At 34.2% G+C, this 27,303-nt stretch overlaps 1 protein-coding gene across 1 annotated transcript; it reads right to left on the bottom strand.

Annotated features, from left to right (window-relative positions):
• Window positions 1-11,580: 11,580 nt before the first annotated feature.
• Window positions 11,581-11,958, bottom strand: LOC121205065 (uncharacterized). The gene has a single exon (XM_041075992.1). It carries the CDS (start codon window positions 11,956-11,958, stop codon window positions 11,581-11,583), a length of 378 nt encoding a protein of 125 aa, XP_040931926.1.
• Between the last annotated feature and the right edge of the window lie 15,345 nt (window positions 11,959-27,303).

Genomic DNA, 27,303 nt, shown 5'->3' with positions numbered 1-27,303 from the left:
GTTTTCTTTATGTTTTGTATTCTTTATCATTCTGAGATGTTTTCTTATTTAGTTATGAAATAAAACCCCTAAATACCTAAGGGGAATGAAACCTAAGACTAATCTTGTTATTATTTTCTAAATTGTATGATAAATATTTAACTTGTTCTTAATTATGTGTTCTTAATTCTTGTTTTGATATCGCAGGATACTGAATTCAAGATAAGCTCTTATTCAGAGGAGGAATAGACCCTGTCTAAGAGTACATTTGTCATAATTAAGCGGAGTTGATTGCGTGCCTAGACATAGGGTGACAAGATTTTGCCGGATTAGGGTGAAACCTAATAAGGGGATCCATAGATAGAATTAATGCAACCCTAGAGTGTTAATTAGAGAAAAGTCTCAATTATTCAATCTAGGGATTAGATGTTATTAGTCTTGAATAGGGATAATAACATAACTTAGGGATCGCTACGGAACAAGTTAAATGAATAAATCATCCTATTCGGAGCTAGAATAACAGGTAAAGTCTATGTGGATTTTTCCTTAGGTATTGTCTTAAGTCAAACGATTTTCCCCAAAAGCAATTCCCCAATTCTATTCTCTGTGAGTTCTTAGTTTAGATAATCAGTTAGTTAAAACAAAAACCTCTTTATTCTTAGGCTAGATAATAAAAAGACAGTCATTACTAGTACTTTTAGTTCCTTTGGGTTCGACAATTCGGTCTTGCTAAAACTATATTACTATTCGATAGGTACACTTGCTTACATCGCGATAATAGTTAGTTCAAGAACAAGTAATTATAAATATTTAAAACCTATCACGAAATCAGGCGATCAGAAGATAATAATAAAAAGTATATTAATTGTAATCAATGAAATTTTTTTATTAACCAATATGTGAGAAAAAATTACAAGTATATATTGATGAAAATACCACACTTAGGGCACTTGATCCAACAGTCTAAACAACTAATCATTAAAAGTTATGTTACGATGAATCCTGAAATAAAGAGTGATTAAAAAAAAACTATCGATTAACTGCCTAGAGGTCTAAATTGTAAAGATTTCAAAATTGAAATTCACAAATAACTAACAAGCAGTGGTTGGTTGACTTCGATGTGGTTCACTTATTAGTTAATTAAGTTTCTAAATTGCTTAAGCTCCCAACGTGACTCTATTTTACCTATCGATCTTAACTTTACCAAGTTAGACAATTTAGTTCGGTTTCTCTCTAGATCTTACTGACTAAATCTGGACTAAAGAATCAGTGCCCAACAAGATCTCCTCTCGGTCTCACTTGCCTAAATCTTCCCTTAGGGTTGTCAATCCTAGGATTTTAAGTTCATTTAATTTAGTCCAATTTCTTGCAATTTATCCTATTAGCCAAAAATTAGTTTACCCACACCTCTATAAACTAGCCCCCTTTGAAGTTTAGTTACTCACGATAAAAACTAAACTAACACACATAAAAGAAAGAAACATGGCAGCTATTAAAGTCAAACTTAAGAAAAATAAGAAAATTGAGATTTTTAATGGAAAAAACTTAAGAGCAAGGTAAATATGAACATCTAACAGTAAAATAAGAAGCAAATAACATTAAAGATGAAAGCTTTAACAACTAAAAATAAAGGAAACTGAAAATGCATTAAACAAAGATGAAAATGTCATTACAAGAGAATAAATGAAATAAAAGTGTAAATAAACATTAGCTACAATAGTAACTAACATTAAGACCAACAAGAACAAGAAGAAAATTGTAGCAATTTAATGTCTATAGCTAAGGAAGAAGGTAGAAAATATGAAACCCTAGAAAAGAAGAAGAGAAACCTAAGAAAATTAAAACAAAAACTATCTTAAGTGTGGCCTCCTCTCTTCTTAGCCAAATTTGGCTAATATAGCAGCAATCTCTGACCAAAATGCCCTTACACGGGCTTTTCATGATTGGTGCTTTAATTGGACAAACATTTCCCCTGATGTCATTTCTTGACCCTTGGCAGTGGTGATATTGTGATACCCAGGGTTGGATATCACGATATCCTCATCAGTCTTGAAATGTGGGGTCTTCTTGTCACTTGGATATTGTAATATCATAACGAGATATTAGGATATCATTGCTTCATGCCTTAATCTTGGGACTGATGGGGGTACCGCGATTTTAATGCCTTGATGTCATGATACCCCTATTTTAGTGACGTATTCGTACGATTTCGAGCCTTTGGCAAGTACGTATAACACTCAAATAAAGGTTAGTGTGTTCAATGGCACCATTATCCAATTTGGGTCTGATAAATGAGTAAAAACCTAAAAATTATGAAAAAGACATAAAAACACTTGAAAACAAGCTTCTTACACATAATGGGGACGCCAAATTTGACATATCAAATTATGGCAAATAAAAACTCCCCCACACTTAACTCTTTCCTTGTCCACACAACATGCAAAAAGGCGACCCTTGGACTAGATCAGGCACTTAGGTCACATGACGTTAAAACATCAAACTTGTACGATAATTATCTCACATGCAACTTTAGAGTGATATCTAGCTAACTTAGGTATTCTTAATGCAAACATAATTAGTTTGAGAAGTTAAAGTGCTAATAAATGTAGAGGCAATTAAAAATGAATATATGTACAAATGTTGTCCATCAAAATGACTTATCTAGATTGCTCATAGATATTTAAAAAGAATTGGTCATGTTCATCCTGACAAATACAAACAATTCAAGAGTTATAGTGTCAGTGAATTATTCGAGTCCTAAAGGTCTTCTAGGCTTGTAACATTTTGAGGTTTAGGATAGTTTGAAGTTCAAATAAAAGTATCCTCAAAATGGTTTCAAGCACTAGAAATGGTTAAGCACATGACATTGTTTCCCGCTCGTTCCCATTGTATTCACAACTTGCCTCATTATTTCTCCTTCTCTCACCTCCTTTATTTCTCCAAAATTTTTATAAGATTCTATGCAATATTAGCACATACAAAATTAAAAGTGCTAAAATATCATGACGTGAAAGGTTTTCTTTTCGAGCACTACTTTGATTTTATTTAAGCTCTTTTTTAGATTTTGCATTTTTGTACTCTTTGACTCACAATGCTTTTAACCCTAATGTTTCTTTTATTTATTCAACATTGTTTTAGCAAGGTTCTATAAATGCTATATTGTGTAGTCTTTTCTTTATCTTTTATCACACAAGAAGCCACCATGTTGTCTCTACCTATCCTTCAATGTCTATAGTCCAACATCCATTATGTGGTGTGTTTTAGTGCAAGGGATAGTGAAGGGTTGACTTCTCAACTTGTTTAGGCTTAAGGCTTCTGTATTAAGGTTTAATAAAAAAAGGATAATAAGGCTCAAAATATAAGAAATAGTTGTATATAGCAAAATGGTAAAGCTTTTAGACTCGATGCTAAATTAAACAATGTCTAAGGTCTTTCTCGAATTATTCACAAAACATAATTTCAATTATGCATACATCTATTCAAATGAAAAATTAACAATTCAATTTATTTATCTACAAGGATCCACACACTTCCTTCATCCTACAACACATTCTGTACAATTTCATATAAGGTTATTGTCTCTAATCTATTATAAAATTTAACTAATTATCTAGTATCAATAAAAAATTACATGCTTGGTAGTTCAAAATACTTATTCAATACTTACAACTAATGGCCTAATACCCAATTATTGTCCAAGCACCATGCAAACACACAGCATAAAGAAAATAAATGAAAAATATTTCTGAATTTTTTGAAAAATAGCATAAAACATAAAATAAACACACAAAACACATAAAAACAAGCAAAATGAAAATTATGTGCATCCCCCCATACTTAAGCTACATATTGTCCCTAATGTGCTCATAGCTACAGATTAAGACGATACCAGACTTCCTTAGATGAAGCGTTAGACTAGTTTAGGTCATCCACCTTTTCGTTGAATGCTTGAAAATATAGTGTATCTTCTGGGTTAAGTGGCTACACATAAGACAAAAAAAAAACAAAAACATTCAAGAAAATAATAACAAGATAAAAATAAAAACATCCAAAATCAAATATGAAAATAATTTAGTTGTTTAAATAGTTTACATGTTGCATAAAATAAAATAAAATAAAATAAAAATTCAAAGGCATGTAATTAATTGTCGTCATCTCCAAGACCTTCGCTCACTCCTACAATCTCCTTGTCTTTCACAACCTTCATTGCGTGTGAAATGATATGCGATTTGTGCAAGTATACATTTCGGATCAAGTAATAAAGTGATGAGTAAGTATCATTCCCACAAGGATCGGATTGAGGCACAAAATTGGTCAAGTTATTGTAAAATGTTATTGCAAGACTAACGAATAAGATGCTATGGTAAACTAAGGCAAGTATGCAGTGATAATTTAAAGGAATGATGAAGTATTCAATAGATGGAATTGATGAATAATTAGAAATGATATGGAAAAAAGTGAGAGCGGAAATGTAATGGTAATAACAAGAGTGTTTATCCGAATAGAATGTAAACAAAGAAATAAACAACTAAATATGTTGTGGCAAAGATACTACGAAAAAGAATAAGGATAGAGTGATGTTGATTCGGAAGGTCAAGATTACCCAGAATCGACCCTTACTATCAATAATGCCTTGGAAAAATCGTTTTTACTTTACTGCATAGAAGAGTTCTAAAATGGTCTGCCTCTCATGAAAGTAGAACCTCAAGTTACCTTTCCCGTGTCTATAGGCTTTTTAGATATCTTGCATGGATTCCTTTTGTATGATTGTGACTCTATGTCTAGAGTCTGCTACAAATGTCTATCCAATACTTTCTTATTTCATTTAATTTTAATCCAACCAATCCAACCTTTTCAGAATTAGTATCAGTTTATAAGTATACGAACAGTCTTTTATGTCCAGAGATCGTTTGCATTTTAATTAAGAAATAAGAACAATCAAATGAAACAATAAAGTAAATTAGAGATATACTGCATCCATAAAAATAGTTAAGGTTGCAAAAGGAATCCCAATCCTATGAGATTTAGCTCATGGGTTGGGAAATAAAATTCCAAACCAAAATATTATTCGACATTTTGTTCACCTACTTCAATTCAATCTTTTGAATGAACACTAATGGAAATAACGGAAGAACTTCGAGAAATAAATTTCGCTTGCCCAGTCCACACTTTGGTAACACAGCCTCTTGTGATGGCTAAGAAGGATTGCCTTTAACTTCTTTTCATTTGCGCAACCAAACCCTTATTCACGCCTAAGGAAATGCATGAATGCAGCCATTTTTCCTTGGCCAAAAAAAAAACCTTATTGTACTGCCTAGCTATTCGAAAATAATTTATACCTCCATTCTTAGCAATATTCTCCTTTCCTAGAACTGATTCATATATCAAAGTTTTGTTCAACAAAGGCAGTGCAAAAATTTCTCCCTAAAAACAAAATTTTCTAAGTACCTATGCATTATTTCTTTCATCTTATAGCAAATATCTTTTTATTCACTTAGTTCATTCGTTACCTAAATGGAAGTCACTTGCTTTAAACCCATATAAAAGTATATTATTCACAATTTCATATATTTATTCTCTTTTTCTTTCTTTCTTTCTTTTTTAATAGAAACCATATTAAGGGATTTATTCATGTCACAAAAATGTTTTTGATTTGACAATCACGATGGAGCATACATCGAATTTTCGAGTAACTCATCATGTTACAAATTAAACCAAAAGTCACTCATGAAGCTAAGGCCTTTAACTAAAAAGATGGATGGAGCATACGACTACCTTCTTATCTACTCAGTCCTTTTCTACAGTGAAATGCCCTTAAAATTATATCACCCACTCGTACTTAGACCCTTCTTTCTAATCAATAGCATGATGGAGCAAACAAAGTGATCTGACCTACTTAGAAACTTTCAGCATTGGAGTGCATACTTGGTTAAACAAAATGCTGTAGCAATTTAACTAATGTTTGGTTTCAAAAATCCCTAAGGGCATTAAAAGATACTTACTATATTTAAAAAAAAAAGAGTATAGGACATTCCATTTTTTAGAAATCAATTTCCAAGCAACTTAGCCTAAGCCAATTTCACCCAATCCATTGTTACCTATTCTAGGTATATCGAGAAAAAATTTAAGCTCACCATCGAACACCATAAACAAAAAATGTATTTCTTATAGACAAAAAAATATTTCAATAGTTATTATACCATGGAAAAATATCCTATATACCAAAATGAACATACTAAATACAAAATGCAACCTAGATCCACAATACACCCCCAAACCTAAGGGATGCATTGTCTTTAATGCATGTAAAATCATGAAAAATATATAATAAGTATGAATATGCACACAAACAAAAGAAAAGGAAAAATTATGCAATGCATGGGAGGAAAACAAAAACAAACACTTAACTTTCTTGTACTAGAACATTGGAATTTCATTCAATTCTTTTTGTGAACTTGCGAGCACTGACTTTGTATTGCACCTTCTATTACTGTAGGTCAACTTCCTCACCTTCTTTGTCGGAATCCATTAGTTCATCGATCAATTGATCGATTGCTTGATCTTGTGCAATTGTAAAGGTGGGTGAAGATGTTGGTACAGGAGTTTTACCTTTTTCAGTGGCAGTAGATGGTGTAGTGGCTAGTGCAGTCTTCCTTTCCTTCTTCTACATCCTTCCCTAGTTCAGCAGAGGTTGACTTTTCTAACTCTTTTTTAGTAGCTTTCCCTTTATCAACAGTGGCTCCTTTAGTCACGGAATCAATTTTAGCAGCAAAAGCAACTGGCTTTTCTCCGTACTTATTAGATAAGAGCAAAGTAGTTCGGAAAGTAGGAAATTCTAGCATGGGTCTTGAAAATTTTTTCTAGAGGGATCTTCCTAATGCGAAATCCCTATCTTTCACATATAACCAATATCGAACCTGGCGTTCATTAATTTTTTCCAACTCTTCCATCATCTGGTATTGTTTTACCTCAAATAAAGATAACCTCTGTTCTAACTGCTTTAGAAAAGTTAAGATTTTCTAGTCATAAGAGGCAAGAGATATTGTTGTGGAAGCACGTGCGGTAGGGGAAGCTTGACTATGCTGGGATGTTGCGGCAAACTCAGTTCCTCGTAGCTTGGTAAAAATTGCTCGTGTTATCCCACCTTTATTGGGGGTAACATCCTCAACATTAACTAAAGGCACATTTTCTATCTTACATAAGGAAAAAAGAAAGGAAGGAAAATTCAAACTCCCAACATTCTTATCTGCACACCTATGGACCTCTTGGAAGATAGTATTCCCTATATTTATTTGTCTTCCTTGTAAAATAGAATGCAAATCTTTCTTTTGAAACAGTCGTGTTATGTGTAGACAGCATAAGACGTCTGCTTAAAAAATGGTACCACACCTTCCCAATTGGTTTTAATGCAGCTTTTTCAATTGTGTAACACTCCTGGCTTGAAATAATCCACTTCTTTCGTTGAACGCATAAATGTTCGAATACTTTTGCCAACCCTTTCAGTGTAATATTCTCGGCAAATTCAGAATGCTCATCTTTAAGTTCTTCGATGGCGAACTAGGCATTAATATGGTCTTTGTCGAATGGTACAGATTTACCCCTTATATAAATAAAGGGAGAATTTGGGGAATTTACATGAGCGTTAAACTCTCTTTCCACATTTCCCACAACATCCCCTGGGTTTAGACAAAATTTGCTCTAGTTGTGCTTTTCTATAATCGAGGATACCGATTCATCGTACACCATGTAGGGTTCATCATTCAATAAAAATCCATGTTCAAAGAAAAAAGGTAGTTTTAGAATATTAGTTGAATACCTTGTGGCTACAGCAGCATTGAAGAATATTTTCGGTTGCGAGGCATTAGCATGTGAAGATTCTACTGCTATAGAAGTAGCCTTTACACGAGCCATGAAGAGAAAGCTAAGGAAACAAAAAAAAATAATGGAGTAAAAAACAAATTGTAGAGAGGTTGAAGAAGAGAAAACTGTAAAAATGTAAACTTTGTGAGAAGTGGCTAAATAACATCCCGAATGAGGGCCTAGTTAGAATAGTGGTTTCGGGACCACAAATATGATGTTAAAATAATTTTTTCATCATCATTATAAGGTCTAGGATATGAAAATGAGCATGTGTTAAAGTTTCATGAATGAATTCTATGTGTAAGGTGTCCTATTGGAAATTAGGGACCAAATTGAATAAATTGCAAAACTTGGATTCTAGAAGCAATTTTTATGAAATTGCTTTGGAAAGTTAATTAAGGGTCCTTAAAGAGTAATTTTCCCAATTTTTAAATTTTTGGACAAAAATGGGCATGCATGGAAAATTTTGGAAGTTTAGTAATGAATGGTATTTTGGTCATTTGGTATATTAAAGAATAAAAAGGGAAAAATCAAGCTAAAATCAGATCATTTTCTTCTTTATGCTTCCAAATTTCCAAGGGTCTCCATAGCTAGGGTTTTCAACATTTTCAAGCTCAATAGTAAGTGCTCCCTAGCCTCGTTTTTAACATTCTTTGTATTTTTGAGATTCTCATAACATGCTCTATCTATTTCTACCCATATTTCAAGCTAGGGTTCATGTTCAAAAATTTACCCATGCATGAGATGTTTGTGTTTTGATGATTTATGGAGGAACATGAGAGTTTAAAGGATAGTAAACAACTTTTACTAAGTGGTTTTTCATGGAAATAGCTTGAAGGACTAAACTGTAAAAGTTGTGGAAATGGGTAGGAAAATATAGAATGAAGGGAAAACATGGGTTGCTACGAGTGTGTATAATATTCGGCTAGGCTTGGGTAGCCAAACAATTACATGCATTTCATTATACGAGCCCTAGGACTAAATTGTATATATTGTGAAAGGTCAGGGGCAAAATAGTCATTTTTCTTGGGGTGAGTTTTAGGCCTAAAACGAATAATTTGATGTATTAATAATCTAATTTTATTGATATAGACCCTGAGGAACAAATTTCATAGGTCGACCGTGGAAATCAAAAGGTTTTGGAATAACTGAGACACGAAACCGAAGTAATTACCAGGTTATATCGTATAACCCGAAGTAAACTCTTAATATACTTAAACATGCAAGTTCTTGAATGTATGAAAATTTAGATATTCATTGCATGATAATTCATGAAATGGGATTGTGTAAACGAAAGATGATAAATGTCCCGGTTGAAATAGAAAGGGAAAATCTGATGGATAAATTATGGCTTGCATGATACGACATCTTGCATGTGTTGCAAAAAAGGATTTAGCCCAGACGGGTAATCCGATGATCTCAAAATAGAAAGGATCTAGCCTGGACGGGTGTTCTTTGAGTGATCGAGCCTCTTGAAGAATATGGTGCATTAAGGATTTAGCCCGGACGGGTAATCTGATTGAGGACTAAATTTAGTCTGGACTGGTAATTCAGATCCGAGCTTATGAGAGCAATTATCGTTAAAAAGAGATTTAGCCTGGACTGGTAATCCCGACATTGCTCTATGAGTTATTACTAGTGGGGATTTAGCTTGGATTGGTAATCCCGCCATAAGATGTAAGGTTCGTCGGAGTGCATACTTGAGATGATCACTCGTATGATTTGATGGTAAATGGTTATCCATTGAGATTTCCTAGAAATTCAACCGGAATTAACATGCTAAAATAAAGAATGAAAATATTGAATTGATGAGCTCACCTAAGACTAATGACATGATGCATTGTTATGAGACTAATTGATGATTGAGTGTATGTGATAAGGAAACTATTTCATACTTATTGGAATTATTGCTTAATATGGTTGTATGCTAATTAACCAGTAAGTTTGTTTTTGAGTTATCTGAACTTATTGAACATTTATAAATGCTTACCCCCTTCTCTTTGCCCATTCTTACAGAGCTCGAAGACTCGTGAAGATTGGAAGACGGTTGGAGAATCAACACTCTATCGGCTTGTCCCGCTTTGGTATATAGATACCTTCATTTTGTCTAATGGCATGTATAAGATTTTTGGTTATTTTGTTACATGTGTCATTTCGCTAGCCATTGTAAGGGCTTAAATGTTATACTTATTCTTTTGTATATGGCTATGAGATATGGCTCATATTGATGTAGGTTGTAAACCTACTAATGATGCATATTTATGTTTAAATGTTTCATGAGATATGATGATGAGGCTTATCATAAATGGATGATTGAAATGGGACCTAATAATTTGAGAGTGGACATAGCGTACAATGGTATATGGTTAAATATGGCCTAAGTGTAAAAAGGTAAAATGTACTATGTTAATCCCTAATACGAAAAGGATAATCTAGCATGTACTAAATCGACGAGATGGGGTTAGCATGCAATAAGTTATGTCAAGGTTGTTTAAGAGTATAATTAGGTCATGTTACATACCATTAATATCCCTAAGTGTGTATGGATGATAGAGGGTGACTAAAGGCTTGGAAAATAGCTCTAAAAAGGTCCACACAGGTAGACACACGGGCACGTGTCTAAGCCGTATATGACACATGGTCAGCTCCCGTGGCCGTGTTGCCCGGCCGTGTGTCCCTTGCTTTTAAAATTTTAGGCAGTTTGCATGGTACTAAACACACGGGTAGAGACATGGCCGTGTGTCTCAATTGTGTAGAGGACACGGCCTAGCACACGGGCGTGTGCCTTGGTCGTGTGCCTCAAAATGAATGATGATGTCATAGACAGAATGTCTGGGTTTTTGGACACAAGTGATGACACGGGCTTGTCTAGGCCGTGTGAGGGACACGGGCCAGAGACACGGATGTGTGCTTGGCTGTGTGAAAACCTCTGTAGGTTTGAAATGGAAAAAATATCCAAATAATTCAACATGGGTGGGACACACGGGCATGTCCCTAAGCACACGAGCGTATGCTTTGCCTCCACACGGGTGTGTGAGGCATAACCCTAGTAATTTTACTACAATTTTCTATAGTCCTCGGTTTAGTCCTGGAGCACTTTTAATATATGTTTTGGAACTTGTAGGTCCATAACCGGGACACTATGATGTCATCTAGTCAGTTTTAAATTAGAATGAAATTTTATAACCTGTATTTTCTGAAAGTGTTCGAGTATATGTCTGGTAACGCCTCGTACTTGTCTCGGTCTCGGATACGGGTAAGGGGTGTTACAAGGTAACTTAAACAGTGTGAAGAAAATAAAAAGGGATAATGATGACAATTTTTATTGAATGAGAAACATGAGGAAGAATGGTTATGATATGGATGAAAAGTTAATAATAGAAAAGACATTTGGGGGAAAAATGAAATAATCGAGCCCTACATTGTGGGCTTCATACTTTAGGTTTCCCAATATTCAGTAAATGCAACTTCCTAAAAGTCTTTCCTTTGGGATTTTCTAACCGGTCAACTCTTTTATTAACACCTCATCATTCAGTTTGTCACAGCATAACGTTTCTCTGTAATGCTGTTGCAAACTGCTGCTTAGTACACACTAGCAAATCCTGTTTCTTTTATTCTGCTCCTATTCATAATAAAAAAAATCAGAAATGAAATTGTATTAAAAATAAAGAGAATAAAAATAAAAATAACAATGGGAAATAAAACAGAAAAAAAAACTACTTATTAACGAAAACAAAAAATTCAAACATCATGAAGGCTAACATTTTGCTTATCATGCTCTATAGGAGCACCCCAGTAATGCTTCAAGCGTTGTCCATTAAGCTTGAATGTAGCCCTTGTTCTTAGGTCATTAACAAAAACAGCTCCATGTGAATACACTTGAATCACTTCAAAGGATCCTGACCATCGAGATTTTAACTTACCAGGAAATAATTTGAGTCTGGAATTGAACAATAATACCTGTTGTCTAGGCTCAAATTGCATTGGGAAAATTTTGGCATCATGCCATTGCTTGGTCTTTTCCTTATACAAACGAGTATTCTCATATGCTTGTGTTTGAAACTTTTCAATTTCATTCAATTTTAGCAATCTCTTGTCGCCAGCAGCAGCCCAATCCATGTTCAGTTTCTTAATCGCCTAAAACGCTTTATACTCAAGTTCAACAGGTAAATGACATGACTTATTGTAAAAAAATTTAAAAGTTGACGTCCTTAATGGTGTTTTAAATGCAATTCGGTATGCCTATAGAGCTTCATCTAATGTACTAGACCAGTCTTTTTGAGATGGATTTACTACTTTTTCTAGAATTTGTTTAATTTATCTATTAGAGATTTTAGCTTGGCCATTCGTCTAAGAGTGATATGCCGTGGCAATTCTATATTTCACCCCATACCTAAGCAAGGAATTGGACATCAATTTGCAATCAAAATGGTATCCCTTATCACTGATAATGGCTCTCGGTGTACCAAATCGAGTAAAAATATTCTTATGCAAAAATTTCAATATCGACTTAACATCATTAGAGGCTAGGGTTACTACTTCTACCCACTTAAAAACATAGTCTACTACCAAAAGTACGTATAGCTTGCCCATGGATGGTGGAAATAGACCCATAAAGTCTATTCCTTATACATCAAACAATTCAATCTTTAATATACTTTGCAACGGCATTTCTTGTCTCCTAGACACATTTCCTGTTCTCTGATAACGATCACACAACCTATAAAATTCATAACCATCTTCAAATAAACTTGGCAAATAGAATCTTAACTGGAGTACCTTAGCAGCTATTTTCATTCCTCCAAAATGTCCTCCATATGAAGCTAAGTGATAATGTTTTAAGATACTATGCATCTCCTTATTTGGGACGCACTTCAACTTTATTTGATCTACATAATGGTTGAATAGGAATGGTTCATTCCAATGGTTCTGTTTGGCATCGTAAAGAAATTTTTGTATTTTATGAGCATCGAAGTCAGGTGACATTACACCACTTACTAAGAAGTTTACAATACCGGCATACAAAGCTAATGCCTTAGCAATGAGCAACTATTCATCTGTGAATTCTTCCTTAATAAGTTTCTTGCTTTCATCTTTATTTCCTGATTTCATTCTTGACAAGTGGTCAGCCACTTGATTTTTGGTTCTCTTCCGATCTCTAATTTCCAAATCAAACTCTTGTAACAAGAGTATCCACCTAATCGATCTTGGTATGACATCTTTCTTCCGTATCAAGTACTTGAAAGTCGGGTGATCTGTGTAGATTGTAACCTTTGTTCCTACTAAATAAGAATGAAACATGTTGAATACAAAAACTACTGCCAGTAATTCCTTCTCCATAGTCATATAGTTAAGCTGAGCCTCGTTCAACGTCCTACTAGCATAATATATTTCATGTAGTACCTTGTTTCTCTGTTGACCCAACACTGCTCTCACAGCATAATCACTAGCGTTGCACATGCGTTCAAAAGGCAATGTCCATTTTGAAGCAACTACAATCGGTGCTTCTACAAGTCACTTCTTGAGTTCCTTGAAAGCCTGCAAACATTGATCATCCAAATTAAAAGGTTTATTCTGTTCAAGTAAAGTACACAAGGGTTTAGAGATTTTCAAAAATCCTTCATAAATCTTTTGTAAAATACTACGTGTCCTAGAAAACTTCTAATACCCTTAACACTAGTTGGCGGTGGTAATTTTTTGATCACTTCTATTTTTACTCTATCTACTTCAAATCCTCATTGTGACACTCTATGTTCGAGGACAATGCCTTCACAATCCATGAAATGGCATTTCTCTTAGTTTAGTATTAGATTTATTTCTTCATAGCGGTATAAAACCATCTCCAAATTCCTTAAGCAATCTTCAAAATAATTTGCGAACACAAAGAAGTCATCCATAAAAACTTAAAGGAATTTTTTCACAATTTTTGAGAATACGGCCATCATACAGCACTAGAAAGCGCTGGAAACTTGTTGGCGCATTGCATAACCTTAATGACATCTGCCTGAATGTAAAAATACCATATGGACATGTGAAAGTTGTCTTCTCTTGATCTTTAGGTGCTATGGAAATCTGATTATATCCTGAATAATCATCTAGGAAATAATAAAAAGCCTTACTAGCTAGTCTGTCCAACATTTGATCGATGAAAGGCAAAGGGAAATGATCTTTCCTAGTTGCCTTGTTAATCATACATTAGTCCACACAAACTATCCATCCCGTAACAATATGAGTCGATATGAGTTGATTTTTTTCTTTACTTACTACCATGGTGTTAGAGTATGCCCAAAGACCAATTATGAGATGATTGTAATAACATACTTGTTTTACCTCTTTTATTAATATAAGGTATTTCCATTATAATTTAAGTTTATTTTTTGTGTATATAAATAAAATATTTTATAATAATGTCCTGAGAATAATATGATTATTCTTAAAAGGTCCTTAGTCGAGTATTATTGTGGGCTTGGACGGCATAAATGCATTAAGGCTAACATGTAGTCGATTGATGACAAAGTGTTATCATTGAAATAAAGATGTCAAAATCAATACATGAGTATATGTTAGAGAATGACATATTGGGCTAACCCATTATGAGTATGTCTCTTAGATTATTATATAATAGTTACAACATTACTCATAGTGATAATGTATACAATCCTTAGACTTGAGATCATCATTGTCCCAACATAGTAAGTCGTATATTTTGATACAGTCAAACATCTACTGTAATAGGTTGTACTATAAAGACTAATGTTGGGTATGCCACAGCCTATGTAGTGGGATATGATTGATCAAGATAGGATTTGTCCTTCCTACATCATGGGAGTAATATCTTAGGCCACTAAGATGTAATGAGACTAGAAATGCATGGCCATGCTCAAATACGTTAATATGAGATATTACACTTATTTGTTTATTGTAGTCTACTTCGGGTATGAAGAAACATGATATTGGACTTTTCAAGTGTGACTATTCCATGACTTGTGTTCATTTGAGATATAAAGGACAAAATGATATAATACATGAAAATTTATCACATAAAGGTTATGTTGAACCACGACTTCTTGTAACTTGGGTAGTGATGATGCATTGCTAGATGCCACTCATTGCTTGTAACATGAGAAGTGTTCTAGTATTACTACCAATAATATAAAAGTCTACAGGGTCACACCCTATGGTTGAAACAAACATAATTTAAACACAGTTGGTATTAAATTTAATTGTCACGAGAATTATATTAATTATTAAATTAATTTAATTTGACAGTTAAATAGTAAACACTATAAATATGTACAAATTCGTTGTACAAGAATAGAGAACATAATTAAAATAAATGTATGAATTTGATTTATATAAAATATTAATTATGATATGCTTATCAAAATTATTAAAGTAAAGTATTATAATAATTAATTTCAGCCAAACATAAAATATATATGAAAATTAATATCCTTTTGGAAAGGATATCACACTGTGATATTTTCATAGATATATTTTGGCACCAAAAAGAGGATTCCGTTTCTTTAGGGAATATTAAATAAAAGGAAAATAATCATTAAATAAAACCCTAGGGTGCAAAAGAGTGTTAACCAACATTAACCACAAAAAAAAGAAAAAGAACCTAAGTATAGTTAGTGCATTTCTTTTTGGAAAAACTCTCTGAAACATTCAGTGAGAGTTTTTGTTCATTCATTAGCAACAGAGTGGACTACTTAAAGGCCGGGACGATTCTGTTGCAGCTTTGGATTGGAAGTGTGTGAAAGGGATTAAAACAACAATGGTTCTTTCTTATTTTTAAGAGTACGAAATGTATATTTTTCAATTTTTTTCTTCCCGGTTCGATCCTCGTGCATGGATTCATGGTTTAGATAACTGGAATATTTTTTTCATTGTGCCACAGGGCATCCTGGTGACCCAATAATAGTATCAGATCCATTTGTACGATACGGATTTGGGATTAAATTTAATGGTTAGTGGAATTGTTTAATATGCATGTTGTTTGTTCCGATTTGTTCAATCTGTTATATGTATATTTGATGCATGTAATCTATTTAACAAAAAGTTGCAGTTGACTAATACATTGTTTGCTAAGGGTTAATGAATATGTTTAGGACTAGTGGGGTTATCATTGAAATTACTAGTTAACTTATTAGAATTTTTGAAAGGGGACAAGAGTTGTTCCAGTAAGCCTATTCAGAATTTTTCTTAACGACTAAGGGCCTTCACAGCCCTTACATATCCCTAGATTTACCATTGTTCTATTTTTAACAATCAGCGACGAATAAAACATAACATATTATATTTTACAAGTATGTTCTATGTTATGGTCGATTTGCACGGTGTTTGGAAATGCATGGTTATAGCCCGATAACCCATTTATTTTATTATTTGAAAAGCTTATATTTTATAAATATGGCCTATGTGTCCTGCCTTACTATTTCTCTCTTGTATTTCTCTTCTTTTCTCACTCCCTAGTATGTAAAACAAGTTTCTACAAATTGTAAATTGCATGATATTGGAAATCATCCAAATTTTGGAAAGACAAAGATATGGGTATCAAAATGTTGGCACTAGAAATATGAGATTTAAGGCACCAAGAGTGGGATTGAGATTTGGCATGAGATAATTGTAAATTTTGGTCCCTAATTGTATAGTGACTTTGCTAGTTGATCCCTAAACCTCCACTATAAATAGGCCTAACCATTTCTCATTTTTTATCAACCTACATTTGCCATTCTCTACTTAAGGCATTTTTCTCTCTCTTTGTAAATCTTCACTTGTATTTTAGAGTGAAATATATTTCATAGTGCTCGAGGACATAGGCAAAATTTGCTGAACCTCGTTAAAATTCTAGGGTTCTTTATTGTATTGTTTTGCATATTTTGTGAGTGCGATTGTAGTGATTTATTGTGGTATTAAATTACGATAGAGGGATATTTTGGCTAGGAAAGACCTGGTACTTAAGAGATCCTTGTGATCCACCTCTCTTTCGTAGGAATTGAACTTAGTGTGATTTTTTAGTATAATAATTTTACTCTTTTACACACTTCCGCACAACAATTAGTATCCAAGCTAGATTCGTACTTGGGAAATACGATCGTTTACGATACTATTTTTGTATATGTATTGTTCATCCACGAAACTATTCACATTAACGTTACTGTTCACATATGCAGTAGTTGAGATTAGGGAGAAAAATGGCAAATGCATTGTCATCAGCAAAGACTACTATGACCAATGCAAAATTTGAAGTAGAGAAATTTGATGGTACAAATAAATTTGGTATGTGGCAATGTGAGATCCTGGATGTCTTATGTCAGCAAGAACTGGATATAGCCCTTGAAGAAAAACCTGACAAGATGGATACTAGGAATGGGCTAAGAAAAATAGACAGGCATGTGGTACAATTCGCCTCTGTTTGGCCAAAGAGCAGAAGTACTATGTCATTAGGGAGACATCAGTGAAGAAGTTGTGGGATACACTGGAAGAAAAGTTTCTAACGAAAAGTCTTGAAAATAGGTTTTATATGAAAAAGAAACTTTATCACTTCATGTATGCAACCAGTATGTCAATGAATGACCATGTGAACTCATTCAATAAAATTTTAGTAGACTTGCTAAATTTGGATGAGAAATTTGAAGATGAAGACAAGGCATTATTGTTGTTGAATTTCCTTCCTGATGAATATGATCATCTTACCACCACATTGCTTCATGGGAAGGATACGATCACATTTGATGTAGTCTGTAGTGCGTTGTATAGATTTGAGACTCGAAAGAAAGATAAAAAAGGATCACAGAGATACAACTGTAGAAGTCTTAACAATAAGAGGTTGTTCACACAGCAGCAAACCTGGTAGAAGGGGAAAGTCCAAAGGGAGACCAGCCAAAGATGAATGTGCTTTTTGTCGTGAGAAAGGGTATTAGAAAAGAATTGTCCTAAGTTACAAAAGGGCAAGTCTATTTCTAATGCATGTGTAACGGAGCATGATGAGGAGCCAAAATTTAGCTCGGTTGGCATGGCAATGGCATGTCATATAGATGAGTGGATTTTGGATCCAGGATGTACTTACCATATGTGTCCTAATAAGGACTGGTTTTCTAGTCTTAAAGAGCTAGAAGGTGGAGTTGTTTTTAGGGGCAATGACAACACTTATAAGACAATGGGAGTAGGTACAATCCAATTGAAGAATCACGATGGCTCAATCCAAGTCTTGACAGATGTTCACTACATAGCTAGCTTGAAGAAAAATCTCATCTCAATAGGGGTCCTAGAATCTAAAGGACTCATAATCACTTTGAGAAATGGATTACTACAGGTAGTAATTGGGGTATTGACGGTGATGAAAGGTACAAGAAGGAATAACCTGTACTATTTAAATGGAAGTACAGTTATTAGATCAACATCAATAGTTTTTGTCAAAGATACAGATTCAGAGTCTACCAGGTGATAGCATATGTGATTAGGACATGTTGGTGAAAAAGCTTTGCAGAATTTGGAAAAGCAAGGCATGTTGAAAGGTGCAAATTCTTGCAAATTGGAATTCTGTGAACATTGTGTTCTGGGCAAGCAGACGAGGGTAAAATTTGGTTCAGCAATTTATAATACGAAAGGAATTCTGAACTACGTTCACAATGATGTGTTGGGACCTACCAAAGTGGCTTCTTTGGGAGGTATGCACTATTTTGTTAATTTTGTTGATGATTATTCAAGAAAAGTATGGGTGTATCTAATGAAAAGAAACAGTGAAGTTTTGGATGCATTTCTGAAATGGAATAAGATGGTGGAGACTCAAACTAGTCGAAAGGTCAAACGACTTCGATCAGATAATGGTATGGAGTACAAGAATAATCTATTTCTACAAGTATGTCAAGATGAGGGCATTGTGTGACACTTCACTGTTCGGGATGCACCACAGCAGAATGGGGTGGCAGAACATATGAATTAGACTATACTGGAGAAAGTTCGATGTATGTTGTCCAATGCTGGATTGGGCAAGGAATTTTGGGCTGAGGCAGTTAAATATGCGTGCAATCTAATTAACCATTTTCCATCACCTGCAATAAATGGAAAAAAATCCTATGGAGATGTGGATTGGTAAATCTGCTACTGATTATGATTCCTTATATGTCTTTGGTTCCACTGCATATTATCATGTAAAAGAATCTAAATTAGGCCCAAGAGCAAAGAAAGCATTATTCTTAGGTATAACTGGTGGAGTAAAAGGATATAGTCTCTGGTGTCCTGAAACAAGGAAGATTGTTTTCAGTAGAGATGTGACTTATGATGAATAAACCATGATAAAGAACAAGGATTCACAAAAGGATGACAAAACTAGTAGTACTTTGTAGCAGGTGGAGCTTGAAAAGGTTAACGATGATCCAACTAATATTGAAGGAACAAATGATGAAGAAGTGTCAACCAAAGAACTTCTATAGCAACAAGATTCAATTGCATATAGAAGGCCAAGAAGAAAGATCTGTATGTCTGCTCGCTTTGATGATATGGTGGCTTATGCACTTCTAATTGCAGATGATGATGTTCCTTCTACTTACACAGAAGCAATAAGTAACCCTGATGGTGTCAAGTGGAAGCAATGTATGAATGAAGAAATGCAGTCTCTTCAAAAAAATAGAACTTGGGAGTTGGTGAAATTGCCCAAAGGGAATAAGGCATTTGGATGCAAATGGATATATGAAAAAAAGGAAGGATTTCCTGGTAAACATGAAATTCGATACAAGGCTAGATTGGTAACAAAGGGTTACGCTCAGAAAGAAGGAATAGACTGCAATGAAGTGTTTTCTCCAGTTGTGAAGCATTCGTCTATTCGAATTTTGCTAGCCTTGGTAGTGTAATATGATCTTGAACTAGTTCAGCTCGATGTGAAGCCTGCGTTTTTACACGGTGATTTGTAAGAGGAAATCTATATGACTCAGCCAAATGGATTCAAGGTTGCTGATAAAGAAAATTGGGTTTGCAATCTGACAAAGTCGCTTTATGGATTGAAACAATCTGCGAGGCAATGGTACAAGCTATTTGATCAGTTCATGAAAGGGCAAAGGTACACAATAAGTAAATTTGGTCATTGCGTGTATTTTCAGAAGCTACAAGAAGGAATTTTCATATACTTGCTCTTATATGTTGACAATATGTTGATAGCATATAAGAGTAAAGTTGAAATTGAGAGATTGAAGACTCAACTCATCCTTGAGTTTGAGATGAAAGATCTAGGTGAAGCTAAGAAGATTCTTGGCATGGAAATATGTAGAGATAGAGCTCATGGCAGAGCCAGCTTGTCTCAGAAGCAATATTTGAAAAATGTATTACAGTGGTTTGGCATGAACGAGCAGACAAAACCTATAAATACCCCGTTGGCTTCTCATTTCAAGCTTTCTGTACAACTATCTCCTTCAATGAATACGAAACAAGAATACATGTTACAAGTTCCGTATTTTAATGCAGTAGGTAGCTTGATGTATGCAATGGTGTGTACAAGTCTCGACATTTCACAGGCAGTTAATATAGTGAGCAGGTATATGCATAATCCTGGAAAACGACATTGGCAAGCTGTGAAATGGATTCCATGGTATATTCAGAAGACCATGGATGTTGGATTACTGTTCAAGCAGGATACTACATTTGGTAAAGGTGTTATTGGGTACGTTGACTCTGACTATTCCGGTGATCTGGATAAACGAAGAGCAATCACCGGTTATGTATTTACACTTACTAGAGGACCAATAAGTTGGAAGTCCACACTGCAGTCTACAGTTGCATTGTCAACCACAGAAGCCAAATACATGGCTATAACAGAGGCTGTAAAGGAAGCTATTTGGTTGCAAGGTATGGTTAAAACCTTGGGATTGTTCAGGAGCATATTAATTCGTATTGTGATAGTCAAAGTGTTATTCATTTAGCAAAGAATCAAGTCTATCATGCAAGTACTAAGCATATCAACGTACGATTCTATTTTGTGCGGGAAATTATTGATGAGGGGAAAATTCATCTTCAGAAGTTTAAGACTATAGATAATCCCACAGATATGGTGACCAAGGTGATAACAACAACCAAGTTCGAACATTATTTGAACTTGATCTATATCCTGTAAGTTTAACTGTTGAAGAAGGCACTATCAAGTATTGTTGACAAAGGTAGAAAGAATTGAGTGAAGATAAGATTATTCTAATCAAATCTTCAATGTGGAGATTATTAGAAATCATCCATAATTTGGAAAGACAAAGATATGGGTATCAAAATGTTGGCACTAGAAATTTGGGATTTAAGGCACCAAGAGTGGGATTGAGATTTGGCATGAGATAATTGCAAATTTTGGTCCTTAATTGTATAGTGAGTTTGATAGTTGATCCCTGAACCTCCACTATAAATAGGCCTAACCATTTCTCATTTTTTATCAACCCACATTTGTCATTCTCTACTTAAGGCATTTTTCTCTCTCTTTGTAAATCTTCACTTGTATTTTAGAGTGAAATATATTTGGTAGTGCCCGAGGACGTAGGCAAAATTTGTTGAATCTCGTTAAAATTCTGGTGTTCTTTATTGTATTATTTTGCATATTTTGTGAGTGTGATTGTAGTGATTTATTGTGCTATTAAATTACGATAGAGGGATATTCTGGCTAAGAAAGACCTGGTACTTAAGCGATCCTTGTGATCCACCTCTCTTTCCTGGGAATTGAACTTAGTGTGATTATTTAGTACAATAATTTTACTCTTTTACAGGCTTCAACACAACAAATGAGTTGCTATAGGCCATATGAGAAGAAAGATAAGCCAACTAAAGTAGAAAAGAAGCTTGTGAAGTGGATTACACCTTTAGGTTTCCTTTTGTTTCTCCAATAGGCTTAAGAGCAACCACCTTAGTTTGTGGGCTATAAATATTACATTTATTTATCGCTTTATTTATTCATGTATGAGATACTATAGATGTCTAAAACATGCCAAATTTTAAAGTATGTTAAAATTTGATAACTGTAAACAAAATTAATTGATGAGATTAATTAAAAGACTAAATGGGCTAATGTAGACCATAATTGGTGATATGCAAGCTTAATAAAATTCCCTCCATCAAAATATTAACTCAACGTTACATTCCAATCATTGTCCTTATTAAGGCCTCTATCGATACTATGTAGGTTCTGCTAAAGCGAACTACTAGTATCTATCTTGGTTACACACGAAGAATAAGCAAGTGATATTCGCTAGTTAAAACATTGGTTACTGACTTAACTAGGTTACTCTAATAGGATTAGAAACCTAGAGGCAAGTAATTTGGATAAATCATAAAATGATTAGAACAAAAGTTGTTCACTCAATATTTAGGAGGTACATGTGATGTAATTAACAAGTGTTGCTTACCTAAATAACCATAATCTTGAGTGTTCAACCAAAGTTGACTTAAAAGGAGGTGAAATGTGAATCTTTACCCACTAGAAAAAAAATTTCGAGAAAGTCTTTTCGAAATTAAAATATGAGGGTTATTAATTTTGAATAAAATAATGTGAGCATCATTTAATAAATTCATTTTAATGATTAATATAAACTTCATAAATTTACTCACTCGGATATTTCATTGTTGTAGATATATTATGGCTGCAAACACAAATTCACTTTCATTTTGATCGGTCCTTAAGAAGGACAAATTGAATGGGTTGAATTTCCTTGACTGGCTCTATAACTTGAGGATTGTCCTCAAACAAGAATGAAACTTATATGTCATTGAAAAAACCCTTCCTAATGAACCACCTATTAATGCCTCGAGTGCTGATAGAGTTTGTCAAAGCTCATTTTCAATAAAATCAGAACAGCCGTTTTAGGACCATAAATTTGACGAGTAAATTATTATTATTATTATTATTTTAATGTTTACATGATGTTAGAAGGCTTGTATTAAAATTTTGTTAAGAAATTTTGGTGTTTGCATGATTAATTATGTAAAAAGGACTAAATCATAAAAAGTAAAAAAAAGTAGAGTTCCATTAGTTAAAAGGGTCAAATGATTATGGAATTTTAAATTAAAGGAATTAAATGGTAATTAAACCAGTTAAACAAATAGTGGACAAATATGGGCATGATTTTAATGTTTTGTTTGGTTATTAAGTAAGGTTAAAATGGTAATTTAATAAATAAATTAAATTAAAAGAAAACTAAAAGATGGTATCATCCATTAGTCATCATCTTCACCGAATTTTAGGGTCAAGAAAATACAATTTTGGAGCTTTGAAGGTTCAGCTATGTCTAGCTTATGCATGTTGGTATTTTAAGATCAAGATAGACCACATACAGATCTAGATCAGGGAAAAGCCAAAGCCTCGAATTAGTTGATCTCATTTTTTCGACCTAGTCTCAAGGTAAGTTCATATGAATAAATATCGTTTTAATGTTATATTGATTGATATGTTAATGTGTTATTCGCCATGTCAATAAATAATGTATATCCAAAGCAATGTTATGACGATTATCGAGTCCCGGTTGAACTTTAGGAATTCGTAGGATACACATGACATGTCATTAGGGATTTCATGTTTCGGGTGCTGGTCTTGAATGTCTTACTGATGGTTGAGATTTTGCATTTGTTACGGATACTCTACAGCTCATGTGAGCAAGTCCATTTCACAACTCATGTGAGCAACAATGTAAAGGAAAGACTACGGTTATATGTTTAAGCACACTTCGAGTGAGCTTTCCTGAATATCCGCAGATATTCTAAATGGTTCGACGAGCAATGAAAAGGATTGAAAAGGTATGTTTTCATATGGTAATATGCATACGTTCATGGAAAGGTTAAATGATATATGTTCGCATGGAAATGAATCATCATATGTTTAATTCAAAGAAATTATGTATGAATGCACTAACTTGTGTATTGATGATGGTGCTTAGGCTTGTGCCAAATTTATGATTGAATTACATTATGCTTATACTTAATGTTATTTAGGTGAAATGCTAAGTTATGTTTCATGTTTTACGAACTTACTAAGCATTATGTGCTTACGTAGTTTTCTTTCCTATGTTCTATAAATAATTAGAAGCTCGATCGGTTTGGAAGCTCGTCGGAGATCTATTGCACTATCCAGCATAAATATCAGTAGTTTTTGATATTTTGGCCAAGATCATGATGGCATGTATAGGTGGACTTGTATTGGTATCTAGTTGAATGTTAGTTTATGATTTTGGCATGTATAAGTTGTTTTGGTACCATTTGATGTTGGTTGGATTGTGTCATTTTGGTACTTGTGTTGCATGAATGGTATGGCTCGAATGGTAAGTTTATGTTGAAGTGTTAGTGGTTATAATTATGGTATGATTTGTTATAAGTTGCATTATGTTTAATGGTCGAAATGTGATCAAATATGCATGTTTACGTAAGCTTTGATGTTTGCTTTTGAGGTTCCTTGAAATGGCATATTGGTTAATTGATTTAATGCTATTGAATTGGTCATTATATGCATTTTTTTGTAAGGTTTTGATGTCTTGATTATGTGCTCAAAATATTTTAGGTGTATGCATGGTTTGGAGTTGAACATGGCTTGATTTTGGGCAAATTCATGTCCACATGGCCTGAGACACGGACGTGTGACTTAGTTGTGTGTGACACACGGCTTGGCGACATGGTTGTGTGTCCACTGTAGGTTTTATTGTATGCAAGTCAAGCAATTACAAGACCTAACACACGGCCTGGCATATGGGCGTGTGTTACACATGGGCGTGTGACTTGGCCGTGTGATCCTATTCAGAGAGTTACACGGGTGAGGACACAAGTTAGGACACAACCGTGTGACCCTTACAGTTAAATTTTTCTAACATTTTCTTATACTTTCCAATTGTTTCCAATTTGGTCTTGAATTGTTTCTATGTATTTCTAGGGCCTCGAAGGCTCAATTTAGGAATGATATGTATGTGAATCAATGATTTATATCATGTTTACATCAATGTATAAAATGTATGTTTTAATGTTTTGTTTGAATAGTAATGCTCCGTAACCTTATTCTGGCGACAGATACGGGTTAGGGCTGTTACAGAGATGTTTACAAGAAGCATATTGATGATATGGTAGACGTTGGATGTCTTATGCTTGCCACTATGAATCCTGAGCTTCAGAAGACAAGCGAGGACATGGTTGCTTATGATATGATCAAGCACCTGAAAGAACTTTATCAAGGGCAAGCATGGTAAGAGAGGTTCAATACCTCTAAAGCCCTTTTCCAATATAAGCTGGAAGAAGAAAGTCCAGTAGGGCCTCATGTTTTTAAGATGATAAGCTATATTGAAAGCTTGTCTAAACTTGGATTTCCACTAAGCCAAGAGTTGGCCACTGATGTTATTCTGCAATTGTTGCTTGATAGTTAGAGCCAGTTTGCCCTCAATTTCAATATGAATGAAATTGACAAGACTCTACCACAATTACTCAGCATGTTGCAAACTGCTAAAGGTAACATGAAAAATACTAGACCCAAGCCTATTCTGATGGTCCTTAATAAGAAGGGCAAGGGCTAGGGTAAAGCTAAGACAAAGCCCAAGGGCAAAGGTAAGCCCAAATTTGAAAATAGAAAGGCTGCACTGAAGCCCAAAGGAGGGGTGCCTAAGGAAGGAAACTACTTCCATTATGGTATGACTAGACATTGGAAAAGGAATTGCCCTATCTCTCTTGAGGAAGTCAAGAAGGCCAAAGCAAGCGGAGTGTCTCAGGTATTTATGTTATTGATATTAATTTATCAACTACTACTTCTTGGGTATTAGATACTAGTTGTGGTTCCCATATTTGTACTTCTATATAGGGACTGCAAAGGAGTAGGACTTGAGCTAGAAGAGATGTGGTCCTGCGAGTTGGAAATAGAGCAAGAGTTGTTGCATTAGTTGTAGGAACATATACTTTGTCTTTGCCTAGTGAACTTGTTTTATGTTTAGAGGATTGTTATTTTGTGCCCAGTTTGACTAAGACATTATTTCAATTTCTAGTTTAGACAAAATTGGTTTAAAGATAAATAATTAATAAGAATTGTTGTTGCTTTTATCTTAATAATGTTTTCTATGGTTCGACACGATTAGTAAATGGCCTCTATAATTTAGATCAAGTTAATCCTATTTACAACATAAATACTAAAAGATCTAAAATAAATTACTCAAATCAAACTTATCTTTAGCATTATCATTTGGGCCACATAAGTGAGAAACATATATCCAAACTCCATAAAGATGGTTTCTTGGATTCATTTGTTTTCAAACAAATTGAAGTATGTGAAATCTTGCTTATTGAGAAAAATGACTAAAGCTCCTTTTACAGGTTAAAGCGAGCGAGCTAATGATTTATTGGGCCTAATAGATACTGATGTATGTGGTCTAAAGAACACATACGCCAGAGGTGAATTTTAATACATCAATACTTTCACTGATGATTTCAGTAGATATGAGTATGCTTATATCATGCGCCATAAGTCAGAAGCCCTTGAAAAGTTCAAAGAATTCAAAAATAAAGTACAAAATCATATAGGAAAAACTATCAAGACACTTCGATCTGATCGAGGTGGAGAATTTTTTAGCCTAGAATTTGATGACCTTTTGAAGGAATGTGGGATAGTCTCACAACTTACTCCTCTTGGTACTTCTCAATGGAATGAATTTTCTCGGAGAAGAAATCGAACTCTGTTAGACATGGTTCAATCAATAATGAGTCATGTTGATCTACCGACTTTCTTTTGGGGACATGCACTTAAGACAACTACTTTCATGCTGAATCGTGTTCCATCTAATATGTTCAAAATACGCCATATGAGATGCAGACTGGGAAATGTTCTAGTACTTTTTTAATGAAGATTTGGAGTTACGAAGCTTATGTTAAATGTCAAATGTCTACTAAGCTTGAACCCAAATCTGAAAAGTGTATATTTGTGGGATATCCTAGAGAAACCAAAGGATATTATTTCTTTAACCCTATTGAGAAAAATATGTTTATTGCTTGGATTGGTGTCTTCCTAGAAAGAGAATTTGTTGCTAGAAAAGGAAATGAGAGAAAGATTGAACTTGAAGAAATTTGAGAACCACAAAATACCACTAAACCAAAGATAGAACAACAGCAAGTTTCACAAGTAATTGAGGAACAAGTAACTACTGTAGAAACACAACCACCATGTAGATCTTTAAAAGAATGTCATGAACCTTAGAGATATGGATATCTTATTACAACAAATGGTGACATTCTTCTTATGGATCAAGATGAGCTTAGGACTTATCAAGAAGTGGTGGTGAGCCTAGAATCTAAGAAATGGTTAGAGGCCATGAGGTTTGAGATGGATTCCATGTCAGAAAACCAAGTATGGATCTTGGTTGACTCACATGAAGGGGTTAAACCTATAGGGTGCAAGTGGGTTTTCAAAAAGAAAATCAGCATGGATGGTAATGTACATACATACAAATGGCGATTGGTCACTAAAGGTTTTCACCAAGT

Source organism: Gossypium hirsutum, chromosome A08, assembly GCF_007990345.1.
Source record: "Gossypium hirsutum isolate 1008001.06 chromosome A08, Gossypium_hirsutum_v2.1, whole genome shotgun sequence".
Taxonomy (NCBI): domain Eukaryota; kingdom Viridiplantae; phylum Streptophyta; class Magnoliopsida; order Malvales; family Malvaceae; genus Gossypium; species Gossypium hirsutum.
Note: the sequence above shows the minus strand (reverse complement) of the source record. Positions and strands in the feature narration are given on the sequence as shown.

What these genes read in the sequence shown, in the direction of transcription:
- LOC121205065 (XM_041075992.1), bottom strand. Translation starts at nt 11,958, where the DNA reads ATGGATTGGGCTGCTGCTGGCGACAAGAGATTGCTAAAATTGAATGAA.